General features: G+C 44.0%; 1 protein-coding gene across 1 annotated transcript in view; it reads left to right on the forward strand.

The window, feature by feature from the left end:
- The window catches only part of LOC146856835 (uncharacterized), a 499,318-nt gene that overhangs the window by 27,184 nt on the left and 454,979 nt on the right, over window positions 1-17,155 (forward strand). The window contains exon 3 of the mRNA XM_085647270.1: window positions 10,755-10,799. Coding sequence (XP_085503396.1) covers window positions 10,755-10,799 — 45 coding nt within the window. The remainder of the gene's footprint in view (window positions 1-10,754; window positions 10,800-17,155) is intronic.

The following is a 17,155-nucleotide window of genomic DNA, read 5'->3' on the forward strand; positions in this document are numbered from 1 at the left end:
TCACCTTAAATAATTTTTTTTTTAGATCTACAAATTTGAGGGCCCAGCATTATAAAACTATATTTAATCTTTATCATTCTCCCGCTAAATTATTCGCCTGGGGGTTCAGGGCAGATGATAGATGCCCTAGGTGTAACGCAGGGCAAGCTGATCTTTTGCATATGTTTTTTTATTGCAGCTCATTGATTTCAATCCAGAGGGAATTGGGAAAGTTTTGGGAGGGGCTGCTAGGCCACAAGATCGACCTATCTCCTACCCTGATGCTATTGGGCTGTGATCATAAGTTAAAACAGCAAACATATGGCCATTCGAGCAACAAACGGCATGACCACTGCTTCTTCCCAGCCCCCCTTGGAGCCTGCGTAGGTTAAGCACAGTATTCCTTTCTGGCAAAAAGCCAGATTGATTAGGATGTAACAGTTGTGGGATGATCTGGATGAAACGTGAGGCGAGTAATTTAGCGAGAATTTTGATTTCTGTGTTATGGAGGGAGATAGGGTGATGGGGTGTGAAACTATCCCTCGGCTTACCTGCCTTATGGATCACCACTATGGAGGCCAGACGCTGGTCTTCTGGGAGCTTCCCCTTCGTTTGATTTTCTAATTACTTGCTTTTTAGGTGGGGGTCTATCTTGTTGGCTGCTAGTATATATAGCTCGATCGGGTGACCATTAGGTCCCATCACATTTGCAGATTGTATACTCTTGATCACCTGGGACACTTCTTCGTCAGTTATATTGCCCTCCATCACTGCTAGATCCTCAGGATGGAGGGTGGGAAGGGGCATTTCACTAATAACTTCCTGGCTTTCGCTCATGTCGGCAAATAGACGTGATAGTAGTGAGTTGCAAATGCATCTGCTATTTTTTGTCGGTCACTGAGTGTCTCACCTGCATCAGTACTGATGGCAGTGACCAGTCTTTTAGCTTGCTCACGCCTGTTGAGCCAGGTCAGCAGTTTCCCTGCCTTATCCCCTGCCTCATATAATTTATGCCATGCGGCCACATAGCTGGACTTTGCTGTGTCTGTTGCTAAGTCTCTATATTCTTTCCTCTTTAGGTGCAGGGTGTGTTTGGCTTTGTCTGGGTCACTTCCCTTCTGCTCTACTTCTAATTGTAGGCGTTCTTTCTCCAGTGTCTCAAATGCGGCTCTCTTTTCCTCTCTGTACCCCGTTGTTGGTGAGATAGCTTGCCCTCTGACGACTAGTGTAAAGGCTTCTCTCAAGGTCAGTGTAGACTGTACAGATCCCTCATTTTCCTTGAAGTAGCACTTTATGGCATGAAGCAATTCCTTTCTCACCTGTGGGATTTTCAAGCACCATGGATTAATCAACACTTTTCCCCTTGGTCGTGGTGCATTCGCTACTTAAATCCCCTCACTAGGTGATGTATGTCTCTGAAGTGCACAACTAGATCCGCTAGTTTAAGTATGTAATCCATTTTGGAGAGACCATTGTGTGCCCCTGAGTGGAACTTAAAGAGCTGTGCATCTGGGTTATGATTTCACCACACATCAACTAATCCCATGGCATTCAGAAACTCAGAGAGTCAGGAGTCTGGGCGTAGTGGGCGTATTGGGGACGGGGGGTTAAAGGTCCTTCTGATCGGACAGTGTTGTGTTAAAATCCGCTCCGATCTGGAGTTCCCCCTCTGGGAAGTCTGAGAGCACGCCACCTTGGTCTTGGAAGGCCACTGCATGGAAAGCTTGGGGGTCGTATATCGTCAGTATGGTGATTGTCTTACCATTCCATTCCATGTCCCGGACACCGCCGCATAGCTGCCCTGTATGTCTACCCAGGTGCGGTCGATGGCCAGGGGAAAACCCTACCCACTCACTTCGATCCGGTGGTGAAGCCTGCATGAGCTACTAGTTTATGCCCCTAACGGTCTGTGGCCTTGCAGAAATTACCAAGCAGGCGAGTCTCCTGGAGCAGGACCACATCTGGGGAATGCCACTTGACATATTGGGGCATTACCCCATGTTTCAGTTTCTCTCCCAGACCATTCATTTTTCAGGAGAGTAGTCACAATCCTGGGTCTGATGTGGTGATCCATTCTTGATGTTGTGATCCTTTAGTGTACTCGCACCCGCTCCGAGGCATAGCCATAGGGTTGGCGTACAATGTGGTGTATCAATGCTAGGTTTAAGCTTGTTGTATTGCATTGTGTATCCAATCAACGGTACCCTTGACAACCTATTTACACAAAATCCTAACTGCAAAGAGTGGCTGTTCTTCCCTTTCTCATCCGCTCCCTCCTCATCATCAAGATAACAACAGTAAAGAATATGACTTAGTGTAACCCCTCCCTGCCTCCCTGCAATCCATGTGTAAAACTACCCTCTTCCTCAACTATGCAGAGTGCCTGTCGCCCTATCCCAGTCTGAATTGTAGGGGACCAGGGCTTCTGTCCTGTGTCTACTTCTCTTCCCCTGTATCATTAGGGAACCAGGTATTGTTAACTGTCTGTGCGGAAGTTCTCCTATGTGCTATGACAGGTCTGTTTGTCCCCGGCATTGCATGTTGTAAGGTTCACCTGTGCCAGGTTAGTCCCATCGGTTCAGCAACTCTGTTGCTGGAAAGAGCGGTTCAGTTATGCGGCTCGTTCTCCATAGGATTCTTACGCCTGGTACCCTGCACCATCTGATCCCAACTCACCCTGGGGCTATCCTCACCACCACTCTCCATCCTTTTATCCATTCCCAAGCCATTTCTGGAGACTCAAAGAACCACGCCTTGCCCTCAGCTTCGACTCTCAACCTTGCTAGGAAAAGCATGGAGTATTTCACTCCTTTGACACATAGTTCCTTTTTGACTTCCTTAAATTATCTCCTTTGTTTCTGGACCTTGACGGTGAAATCGGGGGAAAAAGTTACGTTGTTATTTTCATATTTAACAGGCGGTGCACTGCTAGCTGTTTGCAGAATGGTATCTCTATCGCGTAAGTTGAACGATCGTGCAAAGATAGGCTTAGACTGGACTCCGGGTCTTGGTTTAACCCCCAGGGACACTGTGCGCCCTTTCCTCCAAGAAGAATTTTGAGAGCTCTCTCGCGGTTGTAAATTCGGTGTTATCAGTTCTTCCACAAAGAGGTCCGCCGCTGGCCCTGCAGCTTGTTCTGAGACTCCTATGTCCTGTAACATTATTGCACCGCGACCGTCCCTCATAGTTGTCTAGCTTCGCTTCCAGTGCTTGGCTGGTCGTTTGCAGGTCTTTGACTTGTTGCTATGGGATTTTCGAGTCCCCTTGGAGTTCTGCCATAGTGGCCTCTATTGTATTGACTTTGCCTCTCATTTTGCGGAGGTCTGCTCTGAGTTGTGGAACCTGAGATGTGATGGAGTCCTTTCGATTTTCCAAAATGTCTTTCAAGGTGGGGACACCGATTTCCGCCTGCGTCTGGGAAGTGGCAGCTAGTTTGTCCGAGCAACTGGTTCTGCAGCCTGGTGCTTGTGCACCGTAAATTTGTCCAGTTTACTTCGGTGTGTACCTCTCTGTCCTTTTCCGGGGGGGAGGGGGTGTGCCCGTTCAGGGGGTTCGCTGATAGTACTGCTACCTACCTCACTCTTTTCCGAGCTAAGAAGTAGGCCCAGGCGAGATACGATCTGGTGCAACCCCACCTCAGGCCTCCTCTGTCTACTCCTAAATGGGGCCCTCGTGCTGTCATGATGAATTTGGGGCAAGGGGTGGCACTCCCCAAGGCCTGCACCGCACAGTCATCAGACTGCTTTCACTGCTCGTTTCCATCCCTCTTCGCTCGTTATGGAGCTGCCGGGCAGGTACGTCCTTCACAAATGTCGCTATCGCAGTTGAGTCTCATGCTGGGTCCAACTCCTGCACTGCGCCCACTGGGGACGCCTGCTGCACTCCACTACTTTAACGGCCCCTCCCCAGCCAGGCAGCTGGGTCGCCACTCCGCTGGCAAGTCGGAAGTCTTCCCCAGCCTCGCTCACCTCTGGGCTGTAAGGCGAGTCCCTTGCTGGTCTCTTCTCTCAGGCTAGGGCCATTTCCCCTTCAGTGTTCGGTCTTGGCAATTGACTCCGCTCTCCACGTCCTCGATGCCCCGCTTCAGCATTCTGGGGGGGCGGCAGTACTCAGCAGCCGATGATCCTTTGGGCTCCAGGGGTTGCGTCTCCGGCTTGACAGCCAGTATCACAACTGGACAGGTCTATTCACGTGAGGCCCCGGCGCATACGCTTCAGCAGGCTACCACCCTCGATATTTCAGTTCTGAGTGCTGGGGGAAATATTCGACTCACCACATTCGGCTCTGCACTACAGGAGCCCAGCAGTGCCGGTCTAGTCCTCTAGTGTATGGATATGGTGTTGGATTATGAGAGGATTGCTCTGTGGAGTATCGGAGACTCTCTATCAAGTAGCAATCTTCCTTGGGATTCAGCCACATCCCCCTCCACGCATATTTTTGAAGGAAAGACCGTACACCAGGTGAAGTTGTTCTCACCCCTTTTTATTTTTCTAAATGTCACATTCACCTTTAAAGGCTCTATTACATCTTAAATGGGGTTTGGCTGGTTTCAGGCTCAACATTGTCTCCCAACTGCTGTTGCCTTCCTTGACATTGCCTCCTACCGAGCGCTCTGCTCCTGACAGCTCTTGGGCAAGCACACACAGACAAATGTTCACTTTTCACTTTTATTATTATTCTTTTCCTGCCAATGCACCTCCTCATGAGCTCTCTCTTACCAGGAGACACACGCAATCCTTTACTGCACACAAGTCCTTTCCTGCTGGCACACGCTCCTCGTGTTCTCTTCTCCCCTGTGAGCATGCTCAAACAAAGCACTAATGCACGTGCTTCATCTGGCTTCATTGCACATTAAGGTAGTGTTTTGTTTTTTTCATGTCACCGTAGCTAGAGGGCACGCATGTAAGCACACGCTCTCACCATTACTCAATGGGGCCAAATCACAGTTCATCCGCGCATACAAGCTGCTCTTAATTTAAACCACAATGGTTCCCAATTGCTTATGACCGATAGCACAACACTTTAAGCTCTTCCAAAAGGGACTTTAAAGTGCTAGAGGGTTACTTTCCACAACTCGTGCTCCGAACCGTTACTGTTCCTTCAGAGTGTCTTAACTCATACACTTGACACCGATATGATGTACACTTGCTGCCAGTCCATTCCCCAAAATCCTGCATCAAACACCACCAAGCAAGCCATCCTCTGGCACCTTCAAGAGAACAAAATAAAAGTAAGGCCAAGAAACACATGATGTTAAGGTCTTGAGGCTGACAGTAAGGAGATGGGTTACACCTTAGAGAGATTGAAAGAAAAGCCCAGGACAAGATGGCCGTAGAGTCCTGGTTGATGGCTTGTACCCCCGGATGGGCAGTATGCCTAAGTAAGTAATATTGTCCCTTATTTGAAGCCTCTTTTTCATATTTGATCATGCTTGTACAGTCAGAGCTGCTACCAGTAGAGTGCTGTATGGATGAAGTCTTTTGGAAATACCTATCAGGGTTCCTAGAATAAAAATCTATCTGGAGTCACACTAGTTTCCCTTTAATTTTGGGATTAATGGGTAATCACTAATCTGGGCCACCCTAGCTTCCCTTTAATATTGGGTGTTCTTGGTGTGAGTAATTTTTAAACAGTTTAAAAATACCTCAGGGGCATCTCAGTTTGCCTTTAATATTGGATGCTGTTGGTATGATGCATTTATTATTATACCAAGGGCACACAATATTAAAGTGAGATTGGGGTGTCCTTTAGGATTTTTATTCTGTCAACCCAGTAAAGTATTATCAAAAGTGCTCCCTGGAATATGGTCAAGCCCATCATCGTTTATAGGGACAAAATGAAACCTGATAATGAAGCATGCCACTAATAATCCCGGCCCCCTGACATACTTGTGTAAAAAATTAGTTGTCCAGAGATTTTCATTTTTGATTTGTATTTTTGGATCATTAGAGAAGTAATTTAGCTTTGGTAGATATTGCTGATCAGGGACAAATTTTTCTGGACATCATTTAAAAAAATCGCGGATGTGTTGCAGTGATGATGTAATATTTAAGTAACTATGAGACCTGTATACTCTATTTTGGTGTCAAAACATAGGTTTTGGGGGTCAAGTAGTCTTAAAGAAACAGAATAACTCTTCAGAGTAACCCTTCAGGCATTTTCCAAAATGGTGGATATAATGGAGGAAGAAGAGACATATAGAAATGAAACAAATAATAAAGCCTTTTAATCCTTTATATATACACCAAACAATGTTTATGATCTGAATGTGAAAAAAATTTATCACTCCTGTTTTAGAAACTTTTTCATAGTTTACTTTATTCATTTGTTTCAGCACTCGCTTGTGGTACATTTGCAGAATGTTGAACATTTGAGAAGATATATCGGCAGGGACATCTGTTTTTTGTAGCACAGATTTTGCAAGTCCATGTGCGTGTAAATTCTGTGGGTAGAGGCTTTAGAAATTTCATAGGTTTTAGCACCTCATCAATTTCTTCCCAGCAAACTCACACGGATCTTTCTATACATATGCGTGAGCCAAAACATTTCCACATCTTCAGACCAAGTGTAACGTTCTTTTAATGTGTCTACGCACAGGATATGGAGTTGGTGGAATGTCACTTAGCGGGACTGATCTCTTAAACTCACTGAATCGAAGATCGTCAAACGTGTGACAGTCAGAACTCTTATTCAACACATGCACAAGGTATTTTTCTATGTCTTTAGTCACCTTCTTCTGTCTCAGCAAATCATTTTAGAAACTACACAGGTTCGTCAGTTAAAGCTCTAAGCGTTGTTCCAATTTTGCTCATAGTGTCATCCCACATAAGAATATGTGCCTTGATTAGAATACTGCAAAACGAAAACAGTGGCTCTGTCGGGAGTCGCGTATACTTAGTTTCTGATGTACTTAATACGTGTCATGAATATTATATTAATCATCAATGAAGTAAATACACAAACACATAACGGTAAACTGAGTTTCAGAGAATGAGTTCCTTTTTACTCTTTAGATGAATCAGCAAAAATATATAAGGCTGTCCAACCCTATAAAGCACGTGGACTGTGAAGCAATTAGTGACTGATCGTGTTTAGTGACATGGTGCTGGACGAAATTTTACACAGATGTCCAACATTAGAAGCAGAGACCACAGCAGGATATAGTATTCCTTATTCTAGTTGTGGGGTAGCGTGGACAAGTTGGACTAACAACGTCGACGTTTTGACCCTAAGATGTAGTGCTGATTCGTAAGCATCTATGGCGTGTCTTCATTAGGACAGGAAAGGATAAGACAGCCTAGTGGCACGGAAGCGTAGTGATTTGCTTCCTTTTATCCTACTTGTGGAGGTGTCAGCCGACACCATTCAGGATCTTCTATGCAGACTTTTTTATCTAGTCATCACCAGCTGGTGGAATGGGGTTGAGTGCCGCCATAGAGATCACCAAGAATAGAGAGAATCAGGAAGGAGATGTCCTCGTCCGTCTGGAGTTAGCAACAAATGACAGAATGTGAAGCTGGATTAAGTGTATTTTCTCACCTGTTCCATAACATATCTATAACTCTGACAATCCTTGACTTATGAACATTGCAACAAATCTAAGTAGCACAATAATGACATCTGTGTCATTTGACAGTACAATGACTCAATTGAAACAATTTCGAAACAGCCAAATCAACGTGGCACAACATGATGGTCAGCTTTCGCCAATTTGCTCTTAAGTTCTTGAAAAATATGGCCCATAACTTTTGTATATATCTCTTCAGGCACCAACTCCTCTTTGACAATCATTCCACTTGTAATAATTGGAAATCCAGTCTAGTCTTAAATGAAGCATCAGCAATGTCTTGGAGAGTTAACACCTCCAAGTTTATCTTGTTCGATATTGATGACCAAAATGTATTAAGGTGCACAGGTATAGATGTCGAATTTTTGATGCAGGCAAGATGAATTGTTCCACTTGTAGACATTTGTCTGATTCTCTCATTCTTTGACAGAGAGATCAAGATAACCGTCAACGACAATGGGCAGTTCTTGCAAGGTGCACACTGAGTATATGAAATCCTGACCATTCGCAATTGTGACATATAGTCAACAACAGCAGCAGTTTTCAATGAGTACACCTTTTTGAATTGGAATTCTTCTGGTGAAAGTTTTTTTTCAAGCTCTTGTACGAGTTTCTGCTTCACTGGCTTGGTTGCAGCATCTCCATCACATAATACGTTTTTTGGAAGAAGATCATACGACAGAATGCCCTTGATAAATGTACCCCTTTCTTTTGCTGCATCCATTTTTCTATGCGTTTGTGAAAGTAGTTTTTTTGTAACTTGTTTTGTAGTGGCTGCATGGACAAAAATGTATTGTGTCAATTATAGCTTGGAAGTTTAGCTTTAGTGATTATGTCAAGCAGTTTTTTTCTATTTCAATACAATTCTCTCTTGCTTCAGTTCTGCGTAAAGTTTCGTTCCATGTTCCAGGGCAACTAGTAGACATGTCTTTATATTGTTATCCACATATTGTTTGGGCACGAAGTTGTGTAGTCGCACAGGCTCAGACATTTCAAAGGGGGTTTCTTGCTGCTGCATGAAATGAAGAAGGCTGTCAACATGTTTATTAAAGTGTTCCCTTCTCTTTCCCTAAAGTTCATGGTGTGAAACAGTTTGACGATATTCCATTTATTTTGAATTCCTCATCTCTTTGAAAGCATTGCAAATAGAAAGGACTTCATGGTAAACTAGCTGCCATTATGCAACATATTCACTTTTATGTGTCTCTCTGTCTTTCACCACAAAATGTCTTTGGATACTTTTTCTGCAGAGGTATGGTTTTTCTGCCTTTAGCTTCTTCACTCTTTCCAAATACCAGGACCCATATCTCAGGTAGTTTATGCAGTCGCATTTGCAAAACACAGTAATCAGTGACTCCACATTCAATTTGTTTGTGGGTTCCTTAGAGTGCCTTAGTACAATGCACAGCATTTAGGGACTCTTGTTAGTACTATGCCCTTGGTACCAGGGGTACCACTTACTAGGGATTTACAGGGGTGCTAAAGGCCTTGCCAATTGTGGTACAGTTAGACCTTTACCCAGGGTTGGACTGGGAACACAAACCAGCCCTGGCAATGCAGCTGCACCGGCGTCAGAGGGAGGGGGATTGCTAGTTCAGAAGCACTGCTGCCGATTGATTTAGCACTGCTGCCGCTTTTGTTACAGGAAGCCAAAAATGCAGCACTGCTCCAAAACTGTCCCCCAGTAACACAGCTGTCCCCCACCACTCAAAAACCGGTCCCCACCCCTCCATCCCACCGGGAGAATGGCTGGTGCCCGCTATGGCCAGTGCGGCCCTGCATTTACCTTGTTTTTAAGGGAAAGAGTGCCAGCATTTGGGCCTGGTTAGCAGGGAACCAGTGCACTTTCAGTCGAAAAAACATCAGTACTAGTGCAAACAATTGGGGTGACCATGTCAAAAGAAGACAAGATCCTACAACCCTGAAGATTATTGAGGGGTTCGGAAAGTTAAAGGGGACTGTTTCATGGAGCCTCACCACTGACCCCCCAGCTTCCCAGAAGCGAAGCTTCTGTATGACAGACCCCAGGGCAAGCTGAAAGAGAAAGTTATACAGAGGGGCTGCGAAGACCCAAAAGCACAATATTGCCAAACTTCTCAACATGTGAGTAATAGTAAGTCCCAAAATTACAATCATTTAGCAGAAAGTGGAGGAAAAAGAATGTATCGTATTTGAGGTGACGCAACAAAAGAAAGTATGAAATGGCAGCTACTTGGGACCTTATTGATAAAGATATTGTTCATTGGTTGTTGGGGGGATCACATGTTTTCTAGTTCCTTCTGATAATGTTTGCAGTTTCTGTAATGTAATGGTGTGGTAATGAACTGATGTGATAAATAAAGCAAAAGGAAGTTGAGCATAATCCTCACCTTTTGGATCTGCCATAGAATATATATAATGCTAATTTAATAAAGAATAAGATTTTTTAAAATACATTGTACTATATGTTCTGGTTTGTCTTGTCTTCAATAATTGCACCAGTGACAACCCCATTATGCACTTTTTACCACTCTGTCTCATAAAATGTGTGTCTAAAATATAATTTCGTAAAGTGTCACACGCTAATGATTTTCTTAACAAGTTGCTTTGGAAAAATAAGGCACTACTGGAGACTAAAATTCACTTGAAATGTAGCAAATTTTGCACATTGCACAATTTGTGAACTTTGCTGGGTATTCCAATTTCACTTGCGCGTAAGAAATGCCACAAAATTAATTTTGTGATAAAATACACTTTTGCAATTGCATTCCTTTTTGGGCTCAGCTTTTTCCCCACTACCATAATTTAACATTTTTCCTTAGCTATTTTCACATTTCTCAGACATTGTGTAGTTTAGAAAGATTGTATAGATTTTAGAAGTTTAGGAGGAAGAACCTTCAGAAGTTTTGTACCCCTAAGCTGGTTTAAATACTGAAGCTCTTCTGAAAACCCCACACAATATGCATTCTAAAAGGAACGTGAATATACCATCAGGCATTGGAAATGGTGTCTATCTTAGTGAAATAGTCAGGTTGGTATGATTACATGTTTTATGACTGTTTTTGTGTAAAATGTCCTGGCACTGTTATGTGATTTAATTGAACATTAAATAATACCTGAAGGGGTGTCCTATAATCTTAAATCATCAGTGAACATTTTAACTCTGGGAAACATAGATTCTGTAAATCTGGATTCTTTCTTCTAATGTTTTCGTTTTATGTTTTTTTAGGAGGCATCTCTTCAGCGAGGTCTACCTCGTTACAAATGCAGACAAGTAAGTTCTGTCTATACAATATATTTAACAAACAATATCTTTGCAATTTTAGAAATGAGAAAATTAATCTCTGGGTGCCCTTTTTGATATCTGTGTGTGCATTTTTAGCTTGTGACATGGACATTATTCCAAGCTCTGGAAGTAGCGAAAAACAAGAACATTTCCTTTGTGTTCTTGTAGAGAATGGCAGTTCATTTTTTTATTCATTCAGTCTATTTCCGTTCATGATTTTGTAATGTTTAAAGCACAACAAAACTGAACTGGTAAGAAATACCTTGAGCTTAGAGGTGTTTATATTATTTTAGTGGACATTCTGGAGCTGTCCTTCTAAGATATCTGTAGGTAGTAGGGTTATTGATTTTGGGGTTATATAATTCAATGTTTAGTTCTTCCCTTTTCAACACAAATCATCTACTGTAACCAAGAGATAAGTAGATCTGTAAGGCTTTAGGAAGCTTCAATGAACACTTAGCATTTTAATGGAAATAATCCATTTATTGTAGACAAAATGAAAACACCTAAAAATACATATCAGATATGTAATGTTGAATTGCTTTTCTATTGAATTATTTCACATGTAAAACATATTGTATAGAAGCCTAACATCAATGAGATAAATATGCAGTAAAGTTCAAAGGAAACCTTTATCCACATCTGCGTGCAGTCCAGATGCAATTTGCTCTGAACTCCCTGTACAGCATTTTACTTTAGGTTTTATACATTTCAATCCATGTTGCTCAAGATACACCATAGCGTTTAGTTAAAGTAACTTGAATGACACAATAAAACCATTAATTTTCATTGGGCATAGGAATTTTAGTCACTCTTACAATTTACTATATTAATTACATACAGCCTGCCTCTATAGTTTCAAACTATCTTACCTGAATCCTTTTGAATGGATCCCTGAGAGCACAGCATAGAAAGAAACACTTACACAACCTTAAATTACTCATCATATTACAAATCTCCTGACTGACGGAGATGAGCAAACTCTAGTCTGAAAGTGAACATATGTGCACACCTCAAAACAGTATATGTGTGTGTGTATGTATATATATATTCACTGAAAAAACCATAGGTTTCACACATGTTATAGTTAGCTGGACATTTTACTGATAAAAAACCAATGAAATTCCCCCGTTATAGTTACTGCAGGCAACTATAACTCACGCGACCGCAATCCTCTGCTGATGCTAATACTGTATTTAGACACTTATTTGCCCATGTCTTCTTCCATTAAATTTTAGCTTTACATATATTACAAATATTTTTTTTTCATAAAGACACATATGTCATCAGCAGAAGATTGCGGTCGCGTGAGTTATAGTTGCCTGCAGTAACTATAACGGGGGAATTTCATTGGTTTTTTATCAGTAAAATGTCCAGCTAACTATAACATGTGTGAAACCTATGGTTTTTTCAGTGAATTTGCAAGGTTTTTTAAATGCTAAGTTACTTTACGCCATTCGTGGCGTGCGCGCCCAGTTAACGCAGTTCGTTCCGTGCGCGCACGGTGCGCTTCGCGCACCGTGCGTGCACAGTGAGCACGCGGTGCGCTTCGCGCACCGCGCGCCCACTTTACGCAGTTAGTGCCGTGCACGCACAGTGGTCACGCGGTGCGCTGTGCGCACCGCGTGCCCACGTTAAGCGGGATGGGCCATGTACGCACGATGCGCTTCGCGCACCGTGCGCACATGGGGGACATATTTTGCGCATCTTTGTGAAATGTATTCTTCGGGCACCATTTGCACACGGGGTGGGGAGAATGTGGATAGTTTTTTTTTTTTTTATAATTTTTTACCGTGCGCGTACGGTAAGCGTAATCGGCGATTTTCCGAAAAAAATAAATTTTTTTTTTTTGGGCTTGGGGGTGGTTTGGGGACCCCTGTATCAATGCTGGGTGGTTAGGATCTCATGAAACTGCCTCTTTACATATATTTGGGGTACGTTTTTGCTGCCCAACTCAGGAAGCGAGAGAGAAAATGGCGGCCGCCGCTTCCTGGTTTCGACCGACTCGAATGTTTGCTAAGATCTAAGAGCCAATCAGAATCGCGCTCGCGCACGCCACCGTACGCGTACGGTAAGCTTACGGTAAGCTTACGGTAAGCGCACCGTAAGCTGCCACAGATATATATATTGATTTAAAGGCTATTTTCTCAGAATCTACTGAACAGATTTACACCAAACCTACAAAAGGCACTTCCTTGACCTGGGGACTACCTCTCTGCCAAATTTCATTAAATTCTGTTCAGCCGTTCGGGCTGTAGCCCTGTCTAAAGGTCCTATGGAAAAATGCATGGGAAAAACGCGTTTTGGGACCCCCCTTTTATCTCAGCCCCCGCTTGACGAATCCCCCCGAGACTTTCAGGGTAGGAGCGGAGCGTAGCGCCCCACCTATTTTGAAAAATTCGCGAGGATTCGTCGACCGGCGCCAAAGTTATTGAAAATAGAATGTTGCGGATTTCCTATGGAAACGTGGTCCTAACTATAACTACCTACTGGCGACCGCCAGTAGGTAATATATATCACTGAAAAAAACACAGCTTTCAGGGACTTTATAGTTAGTAGGGTCATTTCATGTACAAAACCAGTGAAATTCGGCCATTCTAGTTAGTTCAGCTAACTATAACTCGCGCCCCCACGATGCACTGCTGATGACATCACATATTACATCATTCATGACATGGTCAGTGACATCATTGATGACATCACTGATGACATCATCCAGTGACTGTGTGTTTCTATAAAGTTTAAATATGTTTTATACATATGCCAAGGTGTATTGAAGAATGAGTGGGTGTATAAGTGTCTGGATGGAGGATTTAGTAGGTGCGTGACTGACTGTATAAGTGAGTGATTAAATGTGTCTTATTGAATGCATGGGATAGTGACTAAACTGTGTTAATGTCTTTATCAGTCTGTCTGTTGTTGTGTAAGCTGCTGCATGGGTTGATGAGTAGCTACATGAGTGTCTATATGGGTTATTGATTGGTTGCCTGAGTATTTGTATGGGTGCCTGAGTGTCTGTGTGGGTGGGTCGGTGTTGTGTGACTTTGTGCATAGATGTGAGAGCAGGTGATTAACTGGGTATATGGGTTCAAGAGTGTGTCTGTGAAAGGCTGTATGGGTCAGTGAGTGTGTGTATGGCTGTGTTGGTGAGTGAATGGATATCTCAGTGGTATATATGTGAGTAACTACATATGTGGAAGGCAGTATATGTGAGTGTTGGAGTATATAAATGACTACATGTGAGAGTGAGTGATTGTGAGAGTGGCTGTATGAATGAGCGTGTGCTTGTGTCAGTGATTGTATAAGAGAGTAAGTATGTGTTAGTATCTGTATGAATAGGTGAGGTGGTGTGTGTATAACTATATAGGTGAGTAAATGGGAGTGTGATTGATTCTTTACATGACTGACTAGGTGTGTGAGTAACTCTGTGGGTGAGTGGCGGTGTGTGAGTGTCTGTATAGGTGTATGAGTGCATATGATAGTGCTGAATTGATGAGTGACTGCATGTATGAGTGACTGTATGTGTGAATGAGTGGATGTGTGTGTAGACTTAGGAATCAGTGAGTGAGTATGTAGTAACTGGTGTTGGTATGTCACTGACCATGTCATGAGTGATGTAATATGTGACGTCATCAGCAGTGCATTGCGGGCGCGCGAGTTATAGTTAGCTGAACTAACTATAACGGGGGAATTTCAATGGTTTTGTACGAGAGAAAAGTCCAGCTAACTATAACGCCCCTGAAACCTATGTTTTTTTCAGTGAATTTCTAAGGTTTTTTAAATGCTAATTCCTAACTATAACGTGCCTGAAACCTATGGTTTTTTCAGTGAATTTCAAAGGTTTTTTAAATGCTAATTTCTAACTATGCCTACAGAGATGGGACATGTGAAGAAAGAAGAAAAAACGCACAGAAAGAAAAAAATAAATGCAGAAAGAAGCAACAGAAGTCCTCAAAGACGAAGAAAAGTGCAAGAAGAAGGATAACGTGCAGAAAGAACAAGCAGAAGAACAGAAAGAAGCCTTGTTGCAAAATCATCCTGTACCCTCAACTTTTTCAGACGGATACTGGTGGTAACTGAGTCTGACTAACCAGTGCTGGAGCCAGTGCTATGTTAAGACACTCAGAATACAGTGAAAACGCATACATACACTAGGGAACACTATGCGTTGGGGTCCCCCTGTGATCAGCATGACTGCCTCTGTAAGCCCCTAGTATATAATAGGGCAGGGGATTAAAACTACCTCCTAAAACGCGCCACAGGGCGTGTTTGCACACGTCACCTCAGGCCCCGTCCCCTCACTTCCCCACTGTGTAAACACGCCCTGTGGCCGTTTTAAGTCGGGAGATTAAGTCCCCTTGAATCCTGAGGGTCCCTAGGGTCCAACTAGACCACTAGGTACCTCCAGTAAGCGCCACAGAGCTGCGTTGCAGAGAGATGTAAAAAGGGGCACAGCCTTGACCACCTCTCTGCAATGCAGAGCAGTGGCGCTTACGGGAAGCACCCGGTGGGCTAGTTGGCCTCCAGGGTCCCTCAGGATTGAAGGGGAATTATTTCCCCAACTTAAAACGCGCCACAGGGCTTGTTTGCACACGTCACCTCAGGCCCCGTCCCCTCTCTTCACCACTGTGTAAACACGCCCTGTGGCCGTTTTTTAAGTTGGGAGATTAAGTCCCCTTGAATCCTGAGGATCCCTAGGGGCAAAATAGCCCACTAGGTACGTCCAGTAAGCGCCATTGCAGAGAGGTGTAAAAAGGGGCACGGCCTGCACCACCTCTCTGCAACGCAGAGCAGTGCCGCTTACTGGAAGCACCTGGTGGGCTAGTTGGCCCCCAGGGTCCCTCAGGATTGCAAGGGAATTATTTCCCCAACTTAAAACGCGCCACAGGGCGTGTTTGCACAGGTCACCTCCGGCCCCGTCCCCTCTCTTCACCACTGTGTAAACGCGCCCTGTGGCCGTTCTAAGTTGAGAGATTAAGTCCCCTTGAATACTAGGGGTCCCTAGGGTCAAACTAGCCCACTAGGTACCTCCAGTAAGCGCCACAGAGCTGCGTTGCATAGAGGTGTAAAAAGGGGCGTGGCCTCAGAACACCTGTCTGCAACGCAGCTCCCTGGCGCATACTGGAGATACCTGTTGGGCTAGTTGGCCCTCAGGGACCCTCAGTATTGAAGGGGAATTAATTCCCCAACTTACAACTGGCCAGGGGGCGCGTTTGCAGAGTGCTGCAAGGAGGGGGCATGGGCTCCGGCACGATGCCGGTCTTTTATTTACTTTATTTTTTTAAGAAGGAGGGCTGTGTGGCCCCCCTTCTTTTTCTAATTTACTGGCCCTGGGGATCCCATCCCCCAGGGCCTGCACCCTAATTTTGATTGTTGAAAAAAATAAATTTGGCCCTCCCAAGGCCTTAATCGGCCCCGGGGACCCCAACCCCCGGGTCATGGCCTTTTTAAAAAAAAAAATCTTTAGGAGGGGGCTGCGTTGCCCCCCTCCTCACGCCACTTATGGCCCCGGGGACCCCATCCTCCGGGGCCAGCCTTTGTTTTTTATTATTTTATTATTATTATTTAAAAAAAATATATATTTATAGAAAAACCTAGGACATGCTGGACAAACCGTATGTACCTATCACCATGACGATTTTCGGGATATTCATTAAAAGGCGACTATGCATAGAATGAATCCACACGGAATGTATTTACACCGCTAGTAAAGCTCTGACGTGTCTGACGCCCTACCGTGCCTAATCCCGGCGCCCCGGTGGGTACTCTCCAAGTAGACACCCTTGTTGTTTATTTATACAAACATGGGTAGCTATTGACGGGCACATTTAATATACACGCACACCAAGCCATTCAAAGGGGATTCGACCAAAATTCGACCAAACTATGCAAGAAACCCCCCTCACGGTTAATAAAACACACATCCACAGCCAGATGTGTAATACTTTTTATTTTACTCTTTGCAAAGCAGACGAACCTCACTTGAGAGTCACAGCGTGCTCCTGGCTGAGCCCAATGCTGTGCCAGTGCCCACCGAGTGCCTCACACCTCTGTGTTGTATTCCACCAGCTAGTGCGTATGCTATGACACTCTCTAGCCCATGTGCACTGTAACACCACCCCGTGAATATGTCATGCCACACTTGCCTTCGCACGGGTTATATTGCCCCATCTAACGTGCCTTCCTCGATGCCTATGTTATAACGCACAGCGCTATGCCATACATATTACAATCTGGGATCCATATCTTTGTCACAGTGCATATGCAACGTTACACTCCCCAGCACATATTTTATATTACAACTTTAGAGACTAGTTAGGTTACACAACACTGCCCTGTGCATA

Source organism: Triturus cristatus, chromosome 3_2 (genome assembly GCF_964204655.1).
Source record: "Triturus cristatus chromosome 3_2, aTriCri1.1, whole genome shotgun sequence".
In the NCBI taxonomy this organism is placed as follows: domain Eukaryota; kingdom Metazoa; phylum Chordata; class Amphibia; order Caudata; family Salamandridae; genus Triturus; species Triturus cristatus.